Raw genomic sequence first — 18,067 nt, 5'->3', positions numbered from 1 at the left:
CACCCTTATGTTGAGGATTCAGGAATCTGAAGTGCATGATCAGTTAGTTTTAGCCCTCTTCATTTCGAGTGGGGATAGAGTGACATTGCAGGTTCTGAAATTTGCTTATCTCAGCTGGGAGTGTCAGTAACCTGCTGCTAGGCCTGATTGTTATAAAGTGTCAGCAAAATCCTCCAGCTAGTTTCTTCTCAAACAGAGGGAAATCTAAGAAATGACTTTTGTAAGTTTCCCTCTTACAGGAGATGCGCCACTTAAGTAGTTTTATTAAACATCTTTGTACTAGTTCTATTTTGTTCAAAATGGAGGGTGGGGGGAAACCTTGAAACATTAGCACCTGTATCAAATGTGCAAATGTCTGTCCCAGCAAAGATGCCCCATGCACAGATCCTCTGTTGTCTTTGTTGTGTAATTCAAATTGTGGTTGGATGCGTTTGCTTTTTTGCTTTAATGTATTAATTCTTGTGTTACCTGCAATTCTCTCTTATTTTAATGTGTGAGCAACAAAGCACAGACCTGGAATCTCAGGTGAGAATCCATAGGAAGTTCGGTATCATGCTGAATGCTATATCCAGAGTTTACAGCTCATGTCTGCAGACCAGCTGAGGGCTTTGACCCTGGGTGCTTACTCCAACTCCCAATGAAGTTAATAAAAAAGGCTTTCATTGGCTCAGGCCCCTAGTGAATTAAGGGCCACCAGCATTATGTGTCTTCCTTTCAGTTATGACTTGTCTACACAAGGGAATATTTCTAAAACATGTCCTCTACCTGCTACCACTGATGCAGTTCCACCAGCAGCAGCAATGCTGGGATTCCAAGTGTAGACAAGGGTCCTGTGACTGTTAGCATTTTCAGCACTGCGTCAATGATTTAACACCTGCTTTGAGCAGTTTTGGATAATGCAGTGGTAAAACCGCTGGTGGCTTCAGGAACCTTGGGCAGCCAGGGATAAATGGTACCCGTTTGCACATGCATCTTGGTCACGTTTGGCCAAGGATGGAGTTGCCCAGCCCTTCATCCTGCTGTGAAGGGAAAGATACTGCGGTGGTGGTGGTGATGATGAATCTTCTGGTTTTATGTCCATTCAGCAAGAATAAGAATTTGATAGTTAGCCTAGAGCTTCTCTTGAAGTTGGACACACCTATATGTGAGGGAGGAAGTCTCATAATTGTCCCTTGCCAGCAGTTTGTCTTCCTTAATAATCAATGCACCTGCATTTCTGCACTGCCCATCCAATTACATTAGTTAGGAAGGTGGCTTTTCAGCTTCAGAGTGATAGCTGCTGCTGTCTGGGTCTTTTTTTTTTCTCCCCCCCCCCCCCAATCAATTTCACACAGGTTAGTAGAGGCTGAGTAATCTCAGTAGTGTGGCTACTTATAAGTAAGAGCAGTATAAGATTATGCATGACGGTGACAGGAATTCTGCACCAGAACACAGTGTTATTTGGTTACCAGGGTGAACAAAACGAGAATGCGCAGTTGCACACTTGAGAAAGTATGTGTTTAGAGACAAGTCTGAGATGTCAAACTTGTTAGAGAAAATGGGGATCTGGGACACAAGAACATTCAGATACTGTGTCCCATTTGGAAAAAACAGTTCTTGTGTCCATCCTCTTGTCCATAAAACAGGCCGTGTGTGAGTAGCAGAGCAGTGTAAGCTGTCCTGTAGGGTCGTGTGAATGGTCCCACTTTTAAGGGTGAGAAGATGTTAATCTCTGTGGCCCATTCATTCTTTGGCCTCTACTGAAACTGCGAACAAAGACTCCAGTTTTGGTGGGTTTTGATGTAGACATCTGTGCATGGGAGGCTGGACTGAAACCAGACAGGTTATTTTAGATAGGCATCTAAAATAGCCCTCAGTTGATAACTAAAAACTTTCCGCCACCACTGACCTAAAATGAATTTGAATCAGTGACTTTTTGACGAAAGTTCATAGAGCCCCTTCACCAATCCCAGAGTCATCCAGTTCCTCATATTTTTAGTATAACTTACATTTTCCCATCCCAGTTTCCCCTGTGTTCTAGAGAGACATTCTAGATAGACCTATTTCTGATACCACCACATCCCTTACAATGTCATTTCAGTGTTTTTTTTTCCAGGTGAAATATTTAAACTACATAAAAATACATGCAAAGCAGTACTGTTCAGAGTCCTCCAGTAACAGTTCTATTTCTCCTGCATTCTCCCTGCAAATTGTCTTCTCAAAGCTAATATAGGTTGAAGGTTAAATAGGGGCCTGGTTGGAGGGACTATTAAAATTTTTAAAATACTCCTATATTAAATGCAATTCAGCTTGTGGAAACATTTGTCTTCAGGTCAGTTTTCGTAGCATAAGGCAATTTATTGGTTGGCAATTTCAGACTTACCTTCAAGATTCTCTCAGGTATTAATGTATTGTTTGCAGGAACTAAATCCAGGCCTTATCAAAAGGGGAAATGATGCCCCTGTCTTGAGTATAGGCTTTTGTAGCCGTCAGATCTGTTTTTACAACTTGCAGTGCCTGGCAGCTTATAGAGAATCTGATGGTGACAAGTAACCATGAAGATTTCAGAGTAACAGCCGTGTTAGTCTGTATTCGCAAAAAGAAAAGGAGTAATTGGTTAGTCTCTAAGGTGCCACAAGTACTCCTTTTCTTTTAGTAACCATGAAGGTGGCTCCTGGTTGTGAACAAATACGGACTGAAATATTTAAAGCTGTGAATCAAAGTAGAAGACACCTTCTCAGTTTCTCAGCATCTTCCCAGAACCTTCCTTCCTTCTCTCTGTTTGTCTAGCTCAGGAAACAGGCTCCCATTGACAACTTGCTGTTAGAGAGGAAGCAGCACCCCTGGGCAGTCCCTTACTGACATGCTTCTGCCTGCTTGCTTGCTTAGGGCCTTGGCCTGCCTGATGTGTTGCCAGGCCAGGAGTAGTAAGAAAGGGTATTACAGCCAGGTGAAGGAGTAATTTAACAGGAGCGGGGGGGAAAGGCTGGACTTATCTTGGTGTACGCAATATGTTTTCCATCTGAACTGACAGAAAATCTGAGTAACTGATTTGCAGCCCTTTTGTATGCCCAGCCCTGGTGTCCTGCTTTGCATCTAATGGGAAAAAAACAACTGTCAGTTTGTGCCTTTGCTGTGACTGCATGACCTTTGTGTTTTGTTACTTTTTATATATATTGGGGATTAAAATAATGATGAATCACATTTTTTTAAATGGCCAGCTGTTTTACTCATTGCTTTAGAAACCCACAGTCCACACATCAGAAGAGCACAGGACTGTACCTCCTACCGGGATCAAATAGTAGAATGATGCTCCACTTTGGACCAGATTGGATGTGAAAGAGTGAAAATTTTGCCCTTTTGTGGACAACAGAAATGCTTAGGTTTAGATTTTTCAAAAGTATTTGGCACTAGTCTAACTCTGCTCCCATTTAAGTCGATGGGAGTTTTATCACTGATTTCGAAGGAGGCAGAATTAGGCCCACTGAGCATTTTTGAAAATCCCACCCTTAATATATCAAGGGCTGGATTATCAGTTAGGCAGGTGAAGTTGCACATATAATTTTGCTTGTGCCTAAGTTCTGCAGATAAAGCACTAGCTGTGTGCACAAATCAAATATTTGTACAAGCACATGGGTATAAGGGTGGCTTTTAGTGTGCACAGACAACTGATTTGCACGAGCCTGCTGGGTATTAATGTATTAAGTTAGGAACGTGGAGATATGCATATAGAGTTGCATATCCTTAACTTTGAAAGTCCAGCACTTAATTAGGCTTTAACTATAGCCAATTTCAGAAATATCCCTGAAAAACTATTCCAGACTTCCTCTCATGATCCAGAGTGGTCAAAATTCAGTGCTTCATGGTAGAACCTAAAGATCCAGTGTTTGACTAAACACTCTGAGTTTGGAGAGTTGCTTTGCTTTCTTTCTTAAATAAAATTTTATGTGCAGCTTTGTTTTATTTACTTGAGCAAACATTTGGTAGTGTATACAAATGTGAAGTAACACAGTTTCTACTAGCACAGATTATTTGTTTTCCAATTCATACAGAGATGCTATATAAATGCATATTGTATTTTTTACCCAAGGATTTTAAAATACTTTATACAAGTTCAGCTTTGCAAGACTGCTGTGGATTATGTATTATTATCCTCTGTTATAGATGGAAAAAAACCAAGACACAGAAGCCTGATTCTACACTTTCTTCTACCTGTGCAGATTAAGTGTGAAACGGCTATGAAATCAGAAAAGTCATGTTTTATACTCACGTTGTACAGGTGTAAATGCTAAACCAGATGATAGGTAGTGGAGAATCCAGCCTAGAGATAAGTGACTTGCACAACAAATCATTTGTAGATGCTGCAATGGAACCCAGGAGAGCTGATTCGGGGTCCCCTCCTTTAACTACTGATCAGCATTTGTATGTGGTCCACTCTTATTCCTCCGAAAACTTGTACTATTATCAGTCCTAATGTTGTCTGCAGATTTTCCCTGGGACAAATCCTGACTGTTTCCCTAATCATGGTGAAGTCAGTTTGGGTTTAAAGGCATTGTGGGCGAAACTGGGCAAGTATGAAATGGCAAACATGCTTGAGGCAGACAGCAAAGTTTGTGTGTGTGTTTTCCTTAAAGCACTGCAACTGTTTTAAACAAGTTCCCTTTTCTGTGCTCCAACATGCAGAAATATTCTGCATTGTGCTTAACACAGAAGCCTGATTTCACAAAGATTTCAGGACTTGATTGCTCTGATGGTGAAACAGAGAGAGGGGGGGAGAGAAATGTTTTTTCTGAATTTAATTTTGTTTGCTGCATCCTTCAGATTTGTCCATGGCTACCATGAAGCTATTCCGAGTTTACTCAGATTTGGTGGGGTAGAAGGTATAGAATTAGTTGATGTTTGTTCTGGATTAGTGCTTACACAGCACTCAGGAAAGCCAATGCTTTCAAAAAGCGTCTACTAAATACGGGTTTCTCCATTTCTGAGAACCATCCATGAGACATTTTGGGCCTGATTTTCAGAGGTGCTGAAAACCTAAAACAACTAGAATCAGTGACTAGTACGTGTGAAAACCCAGAGTGTTCCAAAGTGAAAACCCAGAGTGTTCCAAAGTGTGGACCTATAAGCTCCTAAATTCTGTGTCCCGGAATGTACGTGACTCTGTAAAACTATGTAGGAATCTTTGCGGCCAGTCTTTCCTTTAGGTATTCCAAAGTATAGCTCAGGAATCGGGAGGGCCTGTTCCCAGGACACACTGTCCTTTTGCTTCCTATTGTTCTCCTTTCCTTTTTTGCGCCTTCCTTTCTTCACCGGCAGCTGAAGGGATTGTGCTCTTTCCAGAATCTCTACATTTGACACCTGTCCCTACTTCAAAAAGACCACTGCCTATGGTTTAGCAGAGTCTGAGGCAGGGAAGTGTCTTTGTAAGTACAAATTAGCACAGAACGGCAGTTTGTGCTATTTATTCTTTACCTTTAGTCACACACTTTTCTGTTTCAGAGTAACAGCCGTGTTAGTCTGTATTCGCAAAAAGAAAAGGAGTACTTGTGGCACCTTAGAGACTAACCAATTTATTTGAGCATAAGCTTTCGTGAGCTACAGCTCACTTCATCAGATGCATACTGTGGAAACTGCAGAAGACATTATCTACACAGAGACCATGAAACAATACCTCCTCCCACCCCACTCTCCTGCTGGTAATAGCTTATCTAAAGTGATCACTCTCCTTACAATGTGTATGATAATCAAGTTGGGCCATTTCCAGCACAAATCCAGTTTTTCTCACCCTCTACCCCCCAACCCTCACTCTCCTGCTGGTAATAGCCCATCCAAAGTGACCACTCTCTCTGGTCGAGAGTTTGTGTGTGTGGTTTTTGGAAGGGGAGGGGGGGGTGAGAAAACCTGGATTTGTGCTGGAAATGGCCCACCTTGATTATCATACACATTGTAAAGAGAGTGGTCACTTTGGATGGGCTATTACCAGCAGGAGAGTGAGTTTGGGGGGGGGGGGGGGGCTGGAGGGTGAGGAAAAACTGGATTTGTGCTGGAAATGGCCCAACTTGATTATCATACACATTGTAAGGAGAGGTTTCAGAGTAACAGCCGTGTTAGTCTGTATCCGCAAAAAGAAAAGGAGGACTTGTGGCCCCTTAGAGACTAACCAATTTATTTGAGCATGAGCTTTCGTGAGCTACAGCTCACTTCATCGGATGCATCTGATGTAGCTGTAGCTCACGAAAGCTCATGCTCAAATAAATTGGTTAGTCTCTAAGGTGCCACAAGTCCTCCTTTTCTTTTTACACTTTTCTGTGCCATTTTTTCTTTGTCATATAGGGCAACTAAGAAGGGGTAATTTATCCCTTTCCTTGAAACCATTTTGCTGTGTGATCTTTCAGCTTTCTTTCAAGGGATTACGTTTTTCTGCCAATAGGGAAGAATTTGGTAGTTGAAGTGGCTAGATGTAAAGTGTAGCACTTTATACACTAACAAAGGTGACTAAACTTATTCCAGAGACGGGGACAGAGTGAGGGCAGTGGCTTCACCGGATGTTACTGAGCATGCTCAGTCCGTGCGATCATGCTCAGCACAAGACAAGCAGCAACTCGTGGGGGGGTGGGGAGGCGGCACACATGACCTCATGTTTCCCCCCACCTCCTTGCTTCGTGTCTGACTCATTCCCTCCGACGCCTGAGAGCCCAAGAAATAGGCATGCTTCAAGTCTGCTAAACTGAGGGGCCCCTGGAGTCAGAGGGCTGGGTCTCTGTATTAGTGAGCACCTTTGATATAAACACACCAGGCCTGTCGCTTACTTTAGAAAACACATGTTCACATTTAGATTTAGAAAAGAGAGAGAGAGAGAGAGCACACCCCTGCCACGTGCCTCAGCAGAGGGAACTGATAGGGCAAAACAGAGGGTGCTAGGATAGCAGTACATTTGCTAACATACTCAGTATCATCCTGAGATAAAGAAGGTATTGTAGGGCCAGGGGTTCTCGCAACAAATTTTTTGGTGGCCTTAATGTGTGGCCACCAACTCTTGGTGGTGGCCGCGCTGACAAATTTTTCCTAAAATACTGAATTAACTTTAGGAAAAACAAATAAATAGGCGTATACACGTGTCCAAATCATTCTAATTTATTGAATCTTTTTTCAGACTCAATAATAAAAATAATGTAGTTGTCTCTGTTGTTTACTGAACCTACACAGAATAGAAACACAAATAAGGTGCTCTGCTGGTTCTTGTCTTTTTTGTTGTTGTTTCTTTTGCTTTTTTGGTTCCTTTTTTTAAAGAGACTTGCTAGCTAGTAAGTCTGCTGCTGTGAAAAGTGATATTAACAAACCTACAAATATCACTTTTCACATCAGCAGACTTACTCAGTCCTGGCAAGCCCAGGGACAAATTAAGCCTTGGATGGGGAGGTCGATAGGGAGACAGTGGGAGAAACATGACAGGCTGGTGAAGGCAGCAGGGGGTCAGGGATGATGGGGGTGTGAGCCCCACAGCTGGGGTTGGAGCCCGGTGGCCAGAGCCTGCTGCCCACCACCCCAGGGCTGGAGCCCAACCCTACTGTCCCCAGGAAGGTTGGGAACTCACTAGCTGCCTGCTCCTCCAGCATTTGTGTCTCCAGAGGGAGGGACCACTGCTTTGCCCCCCATCCCTCATCACTGCCCAGGAGGCTGTGGCCACAAGAAAAGCCACTGGTGGCCACATTTGAGAAATTCTGTGTGGAATAGGTAGTACTGAAGAGTTTGAAAACTTCATGTTGGTTGTGCTGGTCCAGGGTAACATCATAAATATTACAAAACAGTGTTTTATTTTACTGTGATGGTCCAAAATACACCAGCGTCACTGCTGGTGTGGATCTTTCCTGTAAGGGACTGTAGCATTTATTTATTTAGGTAAAGATATTTTTCTGCTCTGTCTTTGAGAGGATTTATTATAATTCTCAGCATCTCACTTCCAAAGCCAGGCCTACAGAGGGCACTTGCAGTCTTAGGCAGGCATGGCTGCTTTCATAGAATCATAGAATACCAGGGTTGAAAGGGACCTCAGGAGGTCATCTAGTCAAAGCAGGACCAATCCCCAAATGGCCCCTTCAAGGATTGAACTCACAACCCTGGGTTTAGCAGGCCAGTGCTCAAACCACTGAGCTATCCCTCCCCCCTGTGAAGTCTCTGATCCAGACCTTTGCTTTTGCTAGGAATAGCAGTTCTAATGATATTTGCTTAGACACGTAATACCAGATACTCAATATACCTGGATTGTAAAGCACAAAGGCATAAATTGCTGAAGCCTTTCCCCTCCCCTTGTATTTTACAGTCCAACAAGGTTCCTGTAGTGCAGCCGTCCCACGGAGTCCATCCACTCACCCCACTCATTCCATACAGCAACGAACATTTCAGCCATGGCTCCCATTCACCACACCTGCCAGCCGACATCAACCAGAAACAAGGTAACTCTTATCCTACATAAGCTTGTTGGGGCAGGGGTCCTCATGAAGACTTAGAAGAGGGGGCTGATGCCATAAGCTGTTGAAATTAGAGTTGCTACATAGCCTGTGTTTTTCCAGCATGGTCAGATTCTTTAACCTATGTCCAGTTTAAAAAATAAATGACCATCAATGCAAACACTAAGTGCAGCGAGCCATGGGCAGGTAGGGGCATCGGCTAGCAGGGGAATTGCTTGGGATTTAGCTCCTTGAGGATGCTTTGCAGTCATGGCCAAGAGAGGCTTGAACATCAAAAAGTATCTGCCTTGATCATCCATTTTGCTTAATTCTCCGTGTAATAACTCCCTTTGTAGCCTTAGAATAGACCAGAGTCTGGGGATGATTCACAAAAGTCAACCAGAAAATGGAAAGTAACCTTTCTTTTGACTCATACCCGAACAGTTGTCAGGTTGTCATTATGAGAAAATAAATGCTTGAAACAGGAAATATTTTGACTAACTGGGATCTGTGTCTGGTGTGTAGCTGGATTTTTACAGTCTGCAGCCGTGCGTATGTGGTTGTCATACAGTTTGAGTATTTAGATTTCTCTTATTTGTTAATATAATACATAGCAGACAATCATTTCAGGAAGAGTATAGAGGAAAGTACGATAAGGAGAGGTTAGTCCCTGTACTGTGAAAAGTGAATACATGTGTGAATTTATCATAAATCATTTCTGGTTTGGGGCTAGTGAGAAGCTGCTGTTATATGTTGTATTGGTGCAACAGACTCAAAATCTTCCAAATTCATCCAAAGCTTTGCTAAGATTCACAAACTTTGGGCAGACCCTGGGCATAGTTTCAAGTAAAACTAGGTTAATTTACAGCTTTGTGTCAACCTAAATTCTGGCAGGGATCTTGGGTTCATTTGAACCTGGAAGTCAGTGGAAAACTCCAGGTGCATACACAAGATGGTGTGTTTCACGCAAAGCCCTGCATACCAAAGCCACATGGCTACCTACCGTTCTAAACTTTATGTGACGCTATCCTGCCAACACCCCCATTGAGAGGTAAAGAAATGAAGTGTTCCACCCACACATTATTGTTGCTCACCTTTTGGAGTGGGGGAATTTTCTGTAATTTCATACAACAGTCACCAGTCCACATAATCTCAATTTCTAAAGGTTCTGAGCATGTTGCAAAATGATAGTTTAGCTGAGTTACAAGTGCTGCCAAACAATGTGTGATAAAGTAAGGGGAATGGCTAAGGAGGTGATGGTGATTTGTCAGCAGTTTGAACCCTAGGGGCCACATTCTGGTCTCACCAGTGTTACCCTCAGTAAGTCCACAGACTGCTGAGGATTTACACTCATGGAACAGATACCAGAATATGTCTGGTGTCTCTTCCAGACAGCAGATTGCTTGCCAGCCACCAGCATGTAATAAAGTCATCAGAAAAATACAAAGTTAAATTAAAACCTATTAGAAGCATAGCTAATGGCAGATTTCCAAGTCTCACAAAAGTGGCGAGGGAAGATTTTATTTTTTATTTTTTTCCAATCTTGCTTGGCTCCTGAGGGAATATAACACAATGCACCTTATATCAGGCTGCCCTTGAAAACTACTTGCAGAACACAGCTCCATGGCTCCTCAAGGGCCTTTGAAAGTCCCTGCCTATGAGTGTGCTTCAGGGACTTCCTATTAGTATGTAAAGCTTTAAACAATAGAGCACCAGCCTACCCCAGGGACTGGCAGCTGCCCTATGTCCTTTCATGAAAATTAAGATTGGCACTGGAGCTGCTAATAGTCCCACAGCATAAACCTCTGTTGAAGACCCATGAATCTAGAGTGCTCTCCTCCTGGAGATAGGCCAAACTACATCCTCAGTGTCCTTCAGGGCAAGGATCTATTGGCTAATACATAACTGGAAGGTTATTTGATGTTCTGTTGTCACCAGGTAACTATACAAAAGGTCAGTGTTGTGTTCAAGGGATCATTCATTTCATATCCTTTCACCATAAGGCATTTCCCTGGCAACATCTCACTCTTCATCACACAGACAGATGCACACACGCTCGCTCTCTTTCTTCCCACATGGGGGACATTAATCTGGGGATCTTTCTTCCCCATGTCCCTTTTGGAGGTAGATACCTAAAGCCTGGTTCTGGGTTTTAATCCTGTGCCAGGTGCAATGAGAGCAAAGCAGGGTGCTTATGTTTTTCTGTTCCCCAATTCTGAGGGCAGCTGAAGACCCATTTGGCCCTCCGTGTAGAAGCAGCTTCAAGGCTGCTCTAACTTCTTCCCAGCTGCCCAAGGCTCCAAGAGAAGCTGTCCTGAAAGCCAGAAAAATAGCCAATGTATAAAGACACTCCGGCCATACCCCCTTTCCTCTAACCACACTCTGTTACTGACAGCTGTGAAGAGCACCCAGGGAATCCCATTAGCAAAGGGGAATTCCCAGCTGGCCACATGAACTTAGTTTATGGCCCCTTGACACCAACAGAGCGGCACAAATAGGTTGTGGTGGAAGAGACAATCAGGCCCTTAAAATCAAGACCTCTCTGAAATGGAATACACAAGGGACGCTTAGAGAAATGGCCCTGAGGGAAGCGCATGGAAAAAGTCATTATGGATAAAGAAAGTGCATAATGAAATGGCAGGAAGCCACAGGGAAGGAAGGCCTTGCTCCTGAATGGGGTCATTGGTCAGCATTACCGTGACACCCCATAAGGAAGAGTTTATCTGTGATGAGCAGGAGCAGTGTGAGTGGGAAGAGAGGAATAGAAACTGCTGGGATGGAGCTGAAATGCAAAGCACAGTGTTGTTTGGCAGGTGAGTGTTGTGGCCTTTGGATGAACGAAACATGAGTAGAGTCGTCATCTTTTTTCTGCAGTAATGTTTGAAGGTTATCACTTTGCCCTGCCCCGCAGCAAAGGGCTACACCGAAGGGCATGCATGGGAGGGAGCCTCCCATCCCTGATCCATGGTGTTAACAGGGCTCACGCTAGTCCTATAAAAATAGCTGGCTAAGTGGTGCTTTGACCTTGCCCATGAGGCTGAAGCTTGGACTCCCAAGCCCCACTCTCCTCCGGCCCAGGCTTCAGATCTATTTTCAGAGCGCTAGTGAGAGTCCACCCAGCACAAGTCTGTGGAGCCGAGCTTGGAGGCTTGCTCCCAGATGCAGCGTAGACCCAACCAAACCATTAAAAGGGATCAGTTGTTGTACCCTGTCATTTGGAAATGATTGTGCAAAGGAAAATACTTTTGTCACGTACGTTTCTGCGGGCAGGTCTGCGCTCGAAGCGCTACAGCGCGTCCGGTGAACCAGCTGTATGCTGACGGGAGACGTAATTACTACACCTCTGAGAGACGCAGAAGCTACCTTGGCAGGAGAGCGTCTCCCGCGGACGTAGCGCCCGTGCGGACAGTGCTTAGGTCACTATAACTTGCGTCGCTCGTGGAGGGGCGAGCGTGTGTCTTTTTCACAGCCCTGAGCAACATAAGTTACATCCGCTTAAGCGGTAGCGTCGACCTGCCCTCGCGAGTCGCAAACCTAACTGAGTAGCTGTCCTTGGAGTACATGGAAGTACATATAGAAGTTGAAAACATATGGATGACCAGAAACCTGGAAATGCTACTGCTTGCTCTTCCCAAATTTCCTTCTCTAACTAAAGTCTTGATCCTCTGCTTAGGTGTGCACCGTCCTTCCCAAACATCGGATATCCCTGGTTTCTACTCCCTCCCTCCCAGTGGGGTTGGACAGATAACACCTTCTATGGGATGGTAAGTGCTGACAGTTTATCCAGGGCCTCAGCAGGCAAATTGAGCCTTGCTCTTACACCTGCATCCTAAGCCGCACCAAGGTCCATTTACTCTCTAGGTCTTTGATCCACTCTAAATAGTGTAATTTACTGGTGCACAATTTGTTTACCAAAGCACTTTGCAAACATTAGCTCTTTAATCTTCACAATGGCCCCACCTGTGGACTCACAAGGCCTAATTTCCCCTGTGAGGTTGGCAAGTAGTATCACCCCCATTTTACAAATGGGAAGCAGAGACACAAAGAAGCAAAGGGATTTGCCCCAGGTGACTCAGCATCAGAGCTGGGACTGGGAATCTGGGCCACTAGCTAGATATCTCTCTGCGTTTCCCGATGCCTTTCACATGACATTTTGTAGGGATTTTAATAAATAATAAAATAAAATAAAATAAAAAAATTGAGAGCTGCTTAGGTCAGCAGTCCATTGCCCATCCTGCTCTAGATGTAATCAAGGCTTCTCGTTTTGAGTGGGATCTAGTTCTGTCATGCTCTGGATTTAGCCATGGGCTGCTATTTTTGAGCATATCAAACTTTGGCGTCCCAGCCCTGCATTCAATCCACCAGAAGCTGCCTTTCAAAAAGTGTAAGACAGAAAAACACAGTATGGCAGAGAACTGTCTCAGCGGAGTACACAGAATGCTTGCTCACCCAACAGCAGTATGTGTGTGTTCTGACATTATTCAGCCCATGATCTCTTGGAATCCTGCATTCTGAGTGGCCCAGAGACCTATGTAAATCCTTCACTCCTTATTAGTTAATATTTTATTTTTGTCATTAAAACTGAGTGACTTTGAGTACTCATAGGAAGCATATCTGGTGAGTCAGGACATGCCATTTTTGCGTGATCTCTCTTCAAATTAGATTAACATTGTCAGTGAGTCCCATCACCAGTTCCTGATAATGTATTGAAATTGTAGAGACATGAGGCAAGATTTACAGCTGTAGGGTGAGTTTGGGAACATACATCACTGACCATTTGCATGGGGGAATCTTAAGGTGAAATAATCAATGGACAGCAGTGTCCAAAAATTTCCTGACTGTTTCTCTTGCAAAAACCTGATATAGACATGTAGGTATCTTAAAATGAGAGGTGAAACAATTAAAGAACAATGTGACATGTTAACTAGATTTTTGTTTGTTGTTAGTGTTCCAAATATTTAACCCCAAAGAAACAGAGACGGAGGCCAGCCTTAGATTTAGGTTTGGGTGTGAGATTAAATTTTGCTTTCTGTCCTAAACCTGCTGCTCTTGGCCGATGGTTTAACTCCTTGGACAATGTGATTCCTCCTCAGGACAGACAAATAGAGACTGCAGGAGTGACTGTGCTGTAACATGAAAAAAAAAAAAAAAAATTGGAGGAAAAAGCAGCTACTCGGCCAAAGGCACAGCTGGGAGAATGGGAAACAGTTAAAGGCAGCCTAGTTACATGGAAAAAATCTCTTTCTCAAAATGTTTGTTTGTTTGTTTGCTGGTCAGACAGGAAATTCATTTTGCTGACAGCCGGCATCTGGCAGGATTTGGCGCCTTTAACCAAGCTAGTCAGACAAGTTCATTAATGACTAATGAAACTGATATGGTAAAATGACAAATAGAAAAACAGCCCTGTGGATCAGAGAGCAGACATTTCAATTAGCACTTTTACAAATAGGAAATGTATGTAATTTTATATTAATTTTTAAAATAGTTGTCTGCTTGAAGTTTACAAAATTCCATAGAACCACTTCCCAGTCCTAAACTTTAGTTTGATGCTTATTTTTCAAGATGTGTTGTGAACAGAAACACATGGTAAGCTCCAGTAAGTTTCAAGCTTGGCTTCCCCCAGAGGAATGATGGGCCTCCCAAAGGGAGTTCCCTGTCAGAACTGCCTCTGAGTTATGTAAATGAAGAAATTCTGCATTTGAGAAGTGCCTAGAAGCAAAGATGGTTCTCAGCTGTGTCCGCTTAGACTTCTGTATGTGTTTACAACCCGAATGCTGTATCTCTCCCCACGCACTTCAGGGAAGTGTGACTGATATTTTCAAATGTTTCATCAAAGAGATAGGTCACCAGTTTATGCTTTTACAGAGGTTTGGTGCTTAAACAGTGTGGAAACTAATTGTGTAGGAGAAGAAACACCGCAGAGACTCCTTGTGCCAATAACTAGTGCTGTGGTATGTGGACAGTTCTTAAGGTTCACTGTTCTGGAATGAAGCTGACTTCAAACGCAAAGCGGTCTTAATACAGGAAGCAGCTTTTCCTTAGCAAGCTGCCTAACAAGAGTTCAGCAGAAATGGTCTTTGTTCCTGCTGAGCATTTTGAGAAGAGGAGCTGCAATAACTCTCTCTTTAATTAGCTGGGATGACAGTCAGGAACTTCGAATAAAAATGAATTAGAGTCCAGTCCAGTGAGTTTGATCGCTGGAGCCTGACAACACACCTTAACCAAGAGCCTTGTAAACTGTGTCATTTGCACAGCTCACCAGCTTAACTATGCACCAGGTTTGCTGCTGTCTCATTATTATGTTTTCCCCTTTGTCTAAAAGCTGTTCTCTCATCATGGGGTGATAAAATCTTTAATTGTACATTCCCAGCGATCATGGATTGGTTTTGCAATTGAATTAATTTGCATGTCAAAATCACTTTGGATAAAGGCTTCAGTGCCATGATCCTTTTATATTCAGATATCTTGGCCCCTAGAGTAATGAATGTCACTTCTGGATTAACTTTGAATGTTTTCTCACCCCTGGGGCAGGAATGCTAAACTTCAAAGGTTGTTTAGGTTCCTGATATATTGTAGCACTTGGCTGTTTGTTGACATGTTTATACACTACTAACTTCTAAGGAGTGTGAGAGGGATTTTTGACTGGCAGGTTGTAAACAGAGCAGGCCAGTTCTCAACCATGTACACTAACTTTAATACAGGTTTCAGAGTAGCAGCCATGTTAGTCTGTATTCGCAAAAAGAAAAGGAGGACTTGTGGCACCTTAGAGACTAACCAATTTATCTGAGCATAGGCTTTCGTGAGCTACAGCTCACTTCATCGGATATGCACCACGAAAGCCTATGCTCAGATAAATTGGTTAGTCTCTAAGGTGCCACAAGTCCTCCTTTTCTTTTTTGCAACTTTAATACACACAGAGCTTTTTAGATTTCATCAAGCTGAGACACAGTAATTCCCTGAGTGCCATAAACACAACCTTGTTCTTTCGGGTTGAGGGGCTAAGTGCCATGATTCCACAGTGATGGCTCTTCAGAGCAGGCATCGTGATTACCTCTGTCTGAACAGCACCAGGCAAAAGGCAATCCCAGTCCTTTGCAGGACATCTGGATGCTTCGGGGATAATAATAATAATAATGGACCTCATTTTCAGAAGGGTGGGAAATCAATTGAAGCCGTTAATACCGATCATGTTCAGTAATAACGAATGAGGCAGCACTTCTGTTCTAAACCCCAATTTGCTTGTGCTTAGCAAAAAAACCTCTCATTTCAGTTTCTTTAAGTTTGAAACTTCATGCCCAACTTTAAGCCAGAGGTGAAATAATTTTTGGAAAGTGTGTAGAAAATCCATTCTGATGGGGGTATTTTAACCTATCTGAGCATGAAAAGGTTTTTCATTGATTAAGAACGTTACTCGGACGTTTGGACTCCAGTAACTCAAAAATAGCTTCGGATTCCAAACCTGGCGCGTACACAGTCCTGAGTCTGGAATGTAAGCGTTACTTCATTTGAAGAAATATATGGCCTGACCCTCAGCTAGTGTAAATTAGCATCGCTCCATTGAAGTCAGAGTCTTCAGTTGAATTCAATGGAGCTACACCAATTTTCACCACTTGAGAGTTTGTCTCCTACTTTTGAAATCAGATCATTTTAAAACGGTATAATGCAGTGTGTTGTTTTCCTTACTGACTTAAAAGATCTACCAAAGCCTGCTACTCCAGTGATCCCAGGTGCAAATATTTGATTGGTTGACCATTCCCCTAATCACCAGAGTGGGAAAGAGGCTGATTTTGAACTTGGCAGTTCATCTTGGTATTGCACAGCAAGTGTCTATGCCTTGTAAACACCTTTTCAGTTAGGGTGCGCACTGCTGAACAATGTGTTCCTATAGTAATAATCCACCTGAACCTTTCATCTTGATACCTGTATAGCAGATTTTAAACTGTTTAGAGCTAATGAAGTGATACACTCACATAATGCTCTAGTATTTTTCAACATTTGGGGGAAGTTGGGATCCACATTCAGATCTGAACTTTGCAATCTGGGTCCATCTGCATTACCTCTGCGCTGAGGTTGGAAAAGACAGATGCTTGTGGCATACATTCTAGCCGCCAGAGCGACTAAGGCTTTCACATTATTGAGTAGCAATGAGTCCAGTTATAGAGGATATTTTTAGGAAAAGCCACACGGATGTAGATGCTTTATAGACTCTTTCTTCCCGATCCCAGGCAGAGCCAGTCTGTCTATCCGCTTCCGTCATGTGGATTTAGACAGCCGTATTCGTCAGCGCTCTCTGCTGGGGCTACTTTCTCCAGGTAAGTATGAGCTGTGTGAGACAAGACAGCAGCTCTGCTGGTCTCGCAGCTTGCGCCATACAAGCTTGCAGCAGACTGCAAACGTCCAGGGAGGGGCTGTCAAGCTTCCAGATGGCAGGAGCAGGGAAAGAATTTTGCTTTTAGTCAAGTCTTTCTAAAATCATAAAAACATTGAGTTTCCATGGAGAAGCCACAAAGATTTTATTTTTATACTTTTTTTATTGATTAAAACCAAATATAAAAAAAATCCCCCACTATCAATATTATAAAGATTGGATGAGGTCCAGTTTTTATATACAGTGTCACTGCAGCCACTCCAAACAGCTCCCTTACCTTGAACTGTAATCTTTACTAGAGATAGAAATGTTCCTTTCCTCAGTATAATGGACTGAGGTATGTTGTGCGGAGACTGACATGTTTTACTGGCTCTTGGTCAGGTTGTAAAGCTGGCGGAGAGTATGATCACTACCAGTGATTTTATTTGTCCCCATGACTGCAAAATTTGAACATCTGAGCCTTTTAAATTCCATTTGTCTCCTACTGCACTTCCCTGCATTCCAGTAGAAGGATGAGGAGTTGCTATGCTGCATCACTGGATTGTTGGAACTAACTCCTTGCTAACCCCTATTAAAGCCTCCCCACAAAACTTAAAAACCTAGGGTCAGGTACTTAGCGGGTATAGAACAGTGTAGTTCCATTGACTTCAGTGGATCTCTGCCAGTTTAGACCAGCTGAGGATCTGGCCGCTAGAACACAATAAAACTTACATACAGAGCAAGTTGCATTTTGTAACACAAGCCTAGGACATTGGAGTACTGCAATGTCCCTCTCTTCTCCATACGTTACCCTGGCAGATTTATGAACATGTCGGGCCCAACTCTGCCTTCATATACATGTGCACAGTGTCCACTGACTGCACAGGCATGCCTGTTAACACAATTTGCCCCTTAAGTGTGGATTTGTCCTACAATTACATAGCACTAGAGCGCTTACAAACATGTTTGGACAAAATTATGAAGAGTTCATTACAAACGCTTGCATTGTTCCTTCCGCCAACCGACAGCAAGCCCCTATGCTCCTGTTGGTCTCTTCAGCTAGAATAGATTAAGCCCCATGGGAGTTTATGTGCAAGCAACATTTGTTCGCATCTCCAGCTTTTGCTTCTGCTATGTGTTGTCATGATATGTAGGAGATAACATTCAAACTGTTGTTGAAGGCTTTCTTCAGGGACTTATCCCTGGAACAGTGGCAGGAAAATAGTCAGCCTATTACTTTAGTTTTCCACCATGCTGCCTGAGGCAACTTCTCCTGTCTGAGCATCTAAATAGA

At 43.2% G+C, this 18,067-nt stretch overlaps 1 protein-coding gene across 6 annotated transcripts in view; it reads left to right on the top strand.

The window, feature by feature from the left end:
• Nucleotides 1–18,067, top strand: part of TCF7 (transcription factor 7) — a 125,357-nt gene that overhangs the window by 84,181 nt on the left and 23,109 nt on the right. For 3 of the 6 annotated variants that reach the window (XM_084637260.1, XM_084637262.1, XM_084637264.1), the window contains exons 4-6: nt 8,300–8,432; nt 12,100–12,190; nt 16,652–16,738. In XM_084637260.1, coding sequence (XP_084493386.1) covers nt 8,300–8,432; nt 12,100–12,190; nt 16,652–16,738 — 311 coding nt within the window. The remainder of the gene's footprint in view (nt 1–8,299; nt 8,433–12,099; nt 12,191–16,651; nt 16,739–18,067) is intronic. The other 3 variants (XM_084637261.1, XM_084637263.1, XM_084637265.1) reach the window with 1 other exon arrangement.

The sequence above is a fragment of the Lepidochelys olivacea genome (assembly GCF_965140295.1).
Source record: "Lepidochelys olivacea isolate rLepOli2 genome assembly, chromosome: 8".
In the NCBI taxonomy this organism is placed as follows: domain Eukaryota; kingdom Metazoa; phylum Chordata; order Testudines; family Cheloniidae; genus Lepidochelys; species Lepidochelys olivacea.
The sequence above is the reverse complement of the archived record's forward strand: the minus strand, read 5'-3'. Positions and strand labels throughout refer to the sequence as shown.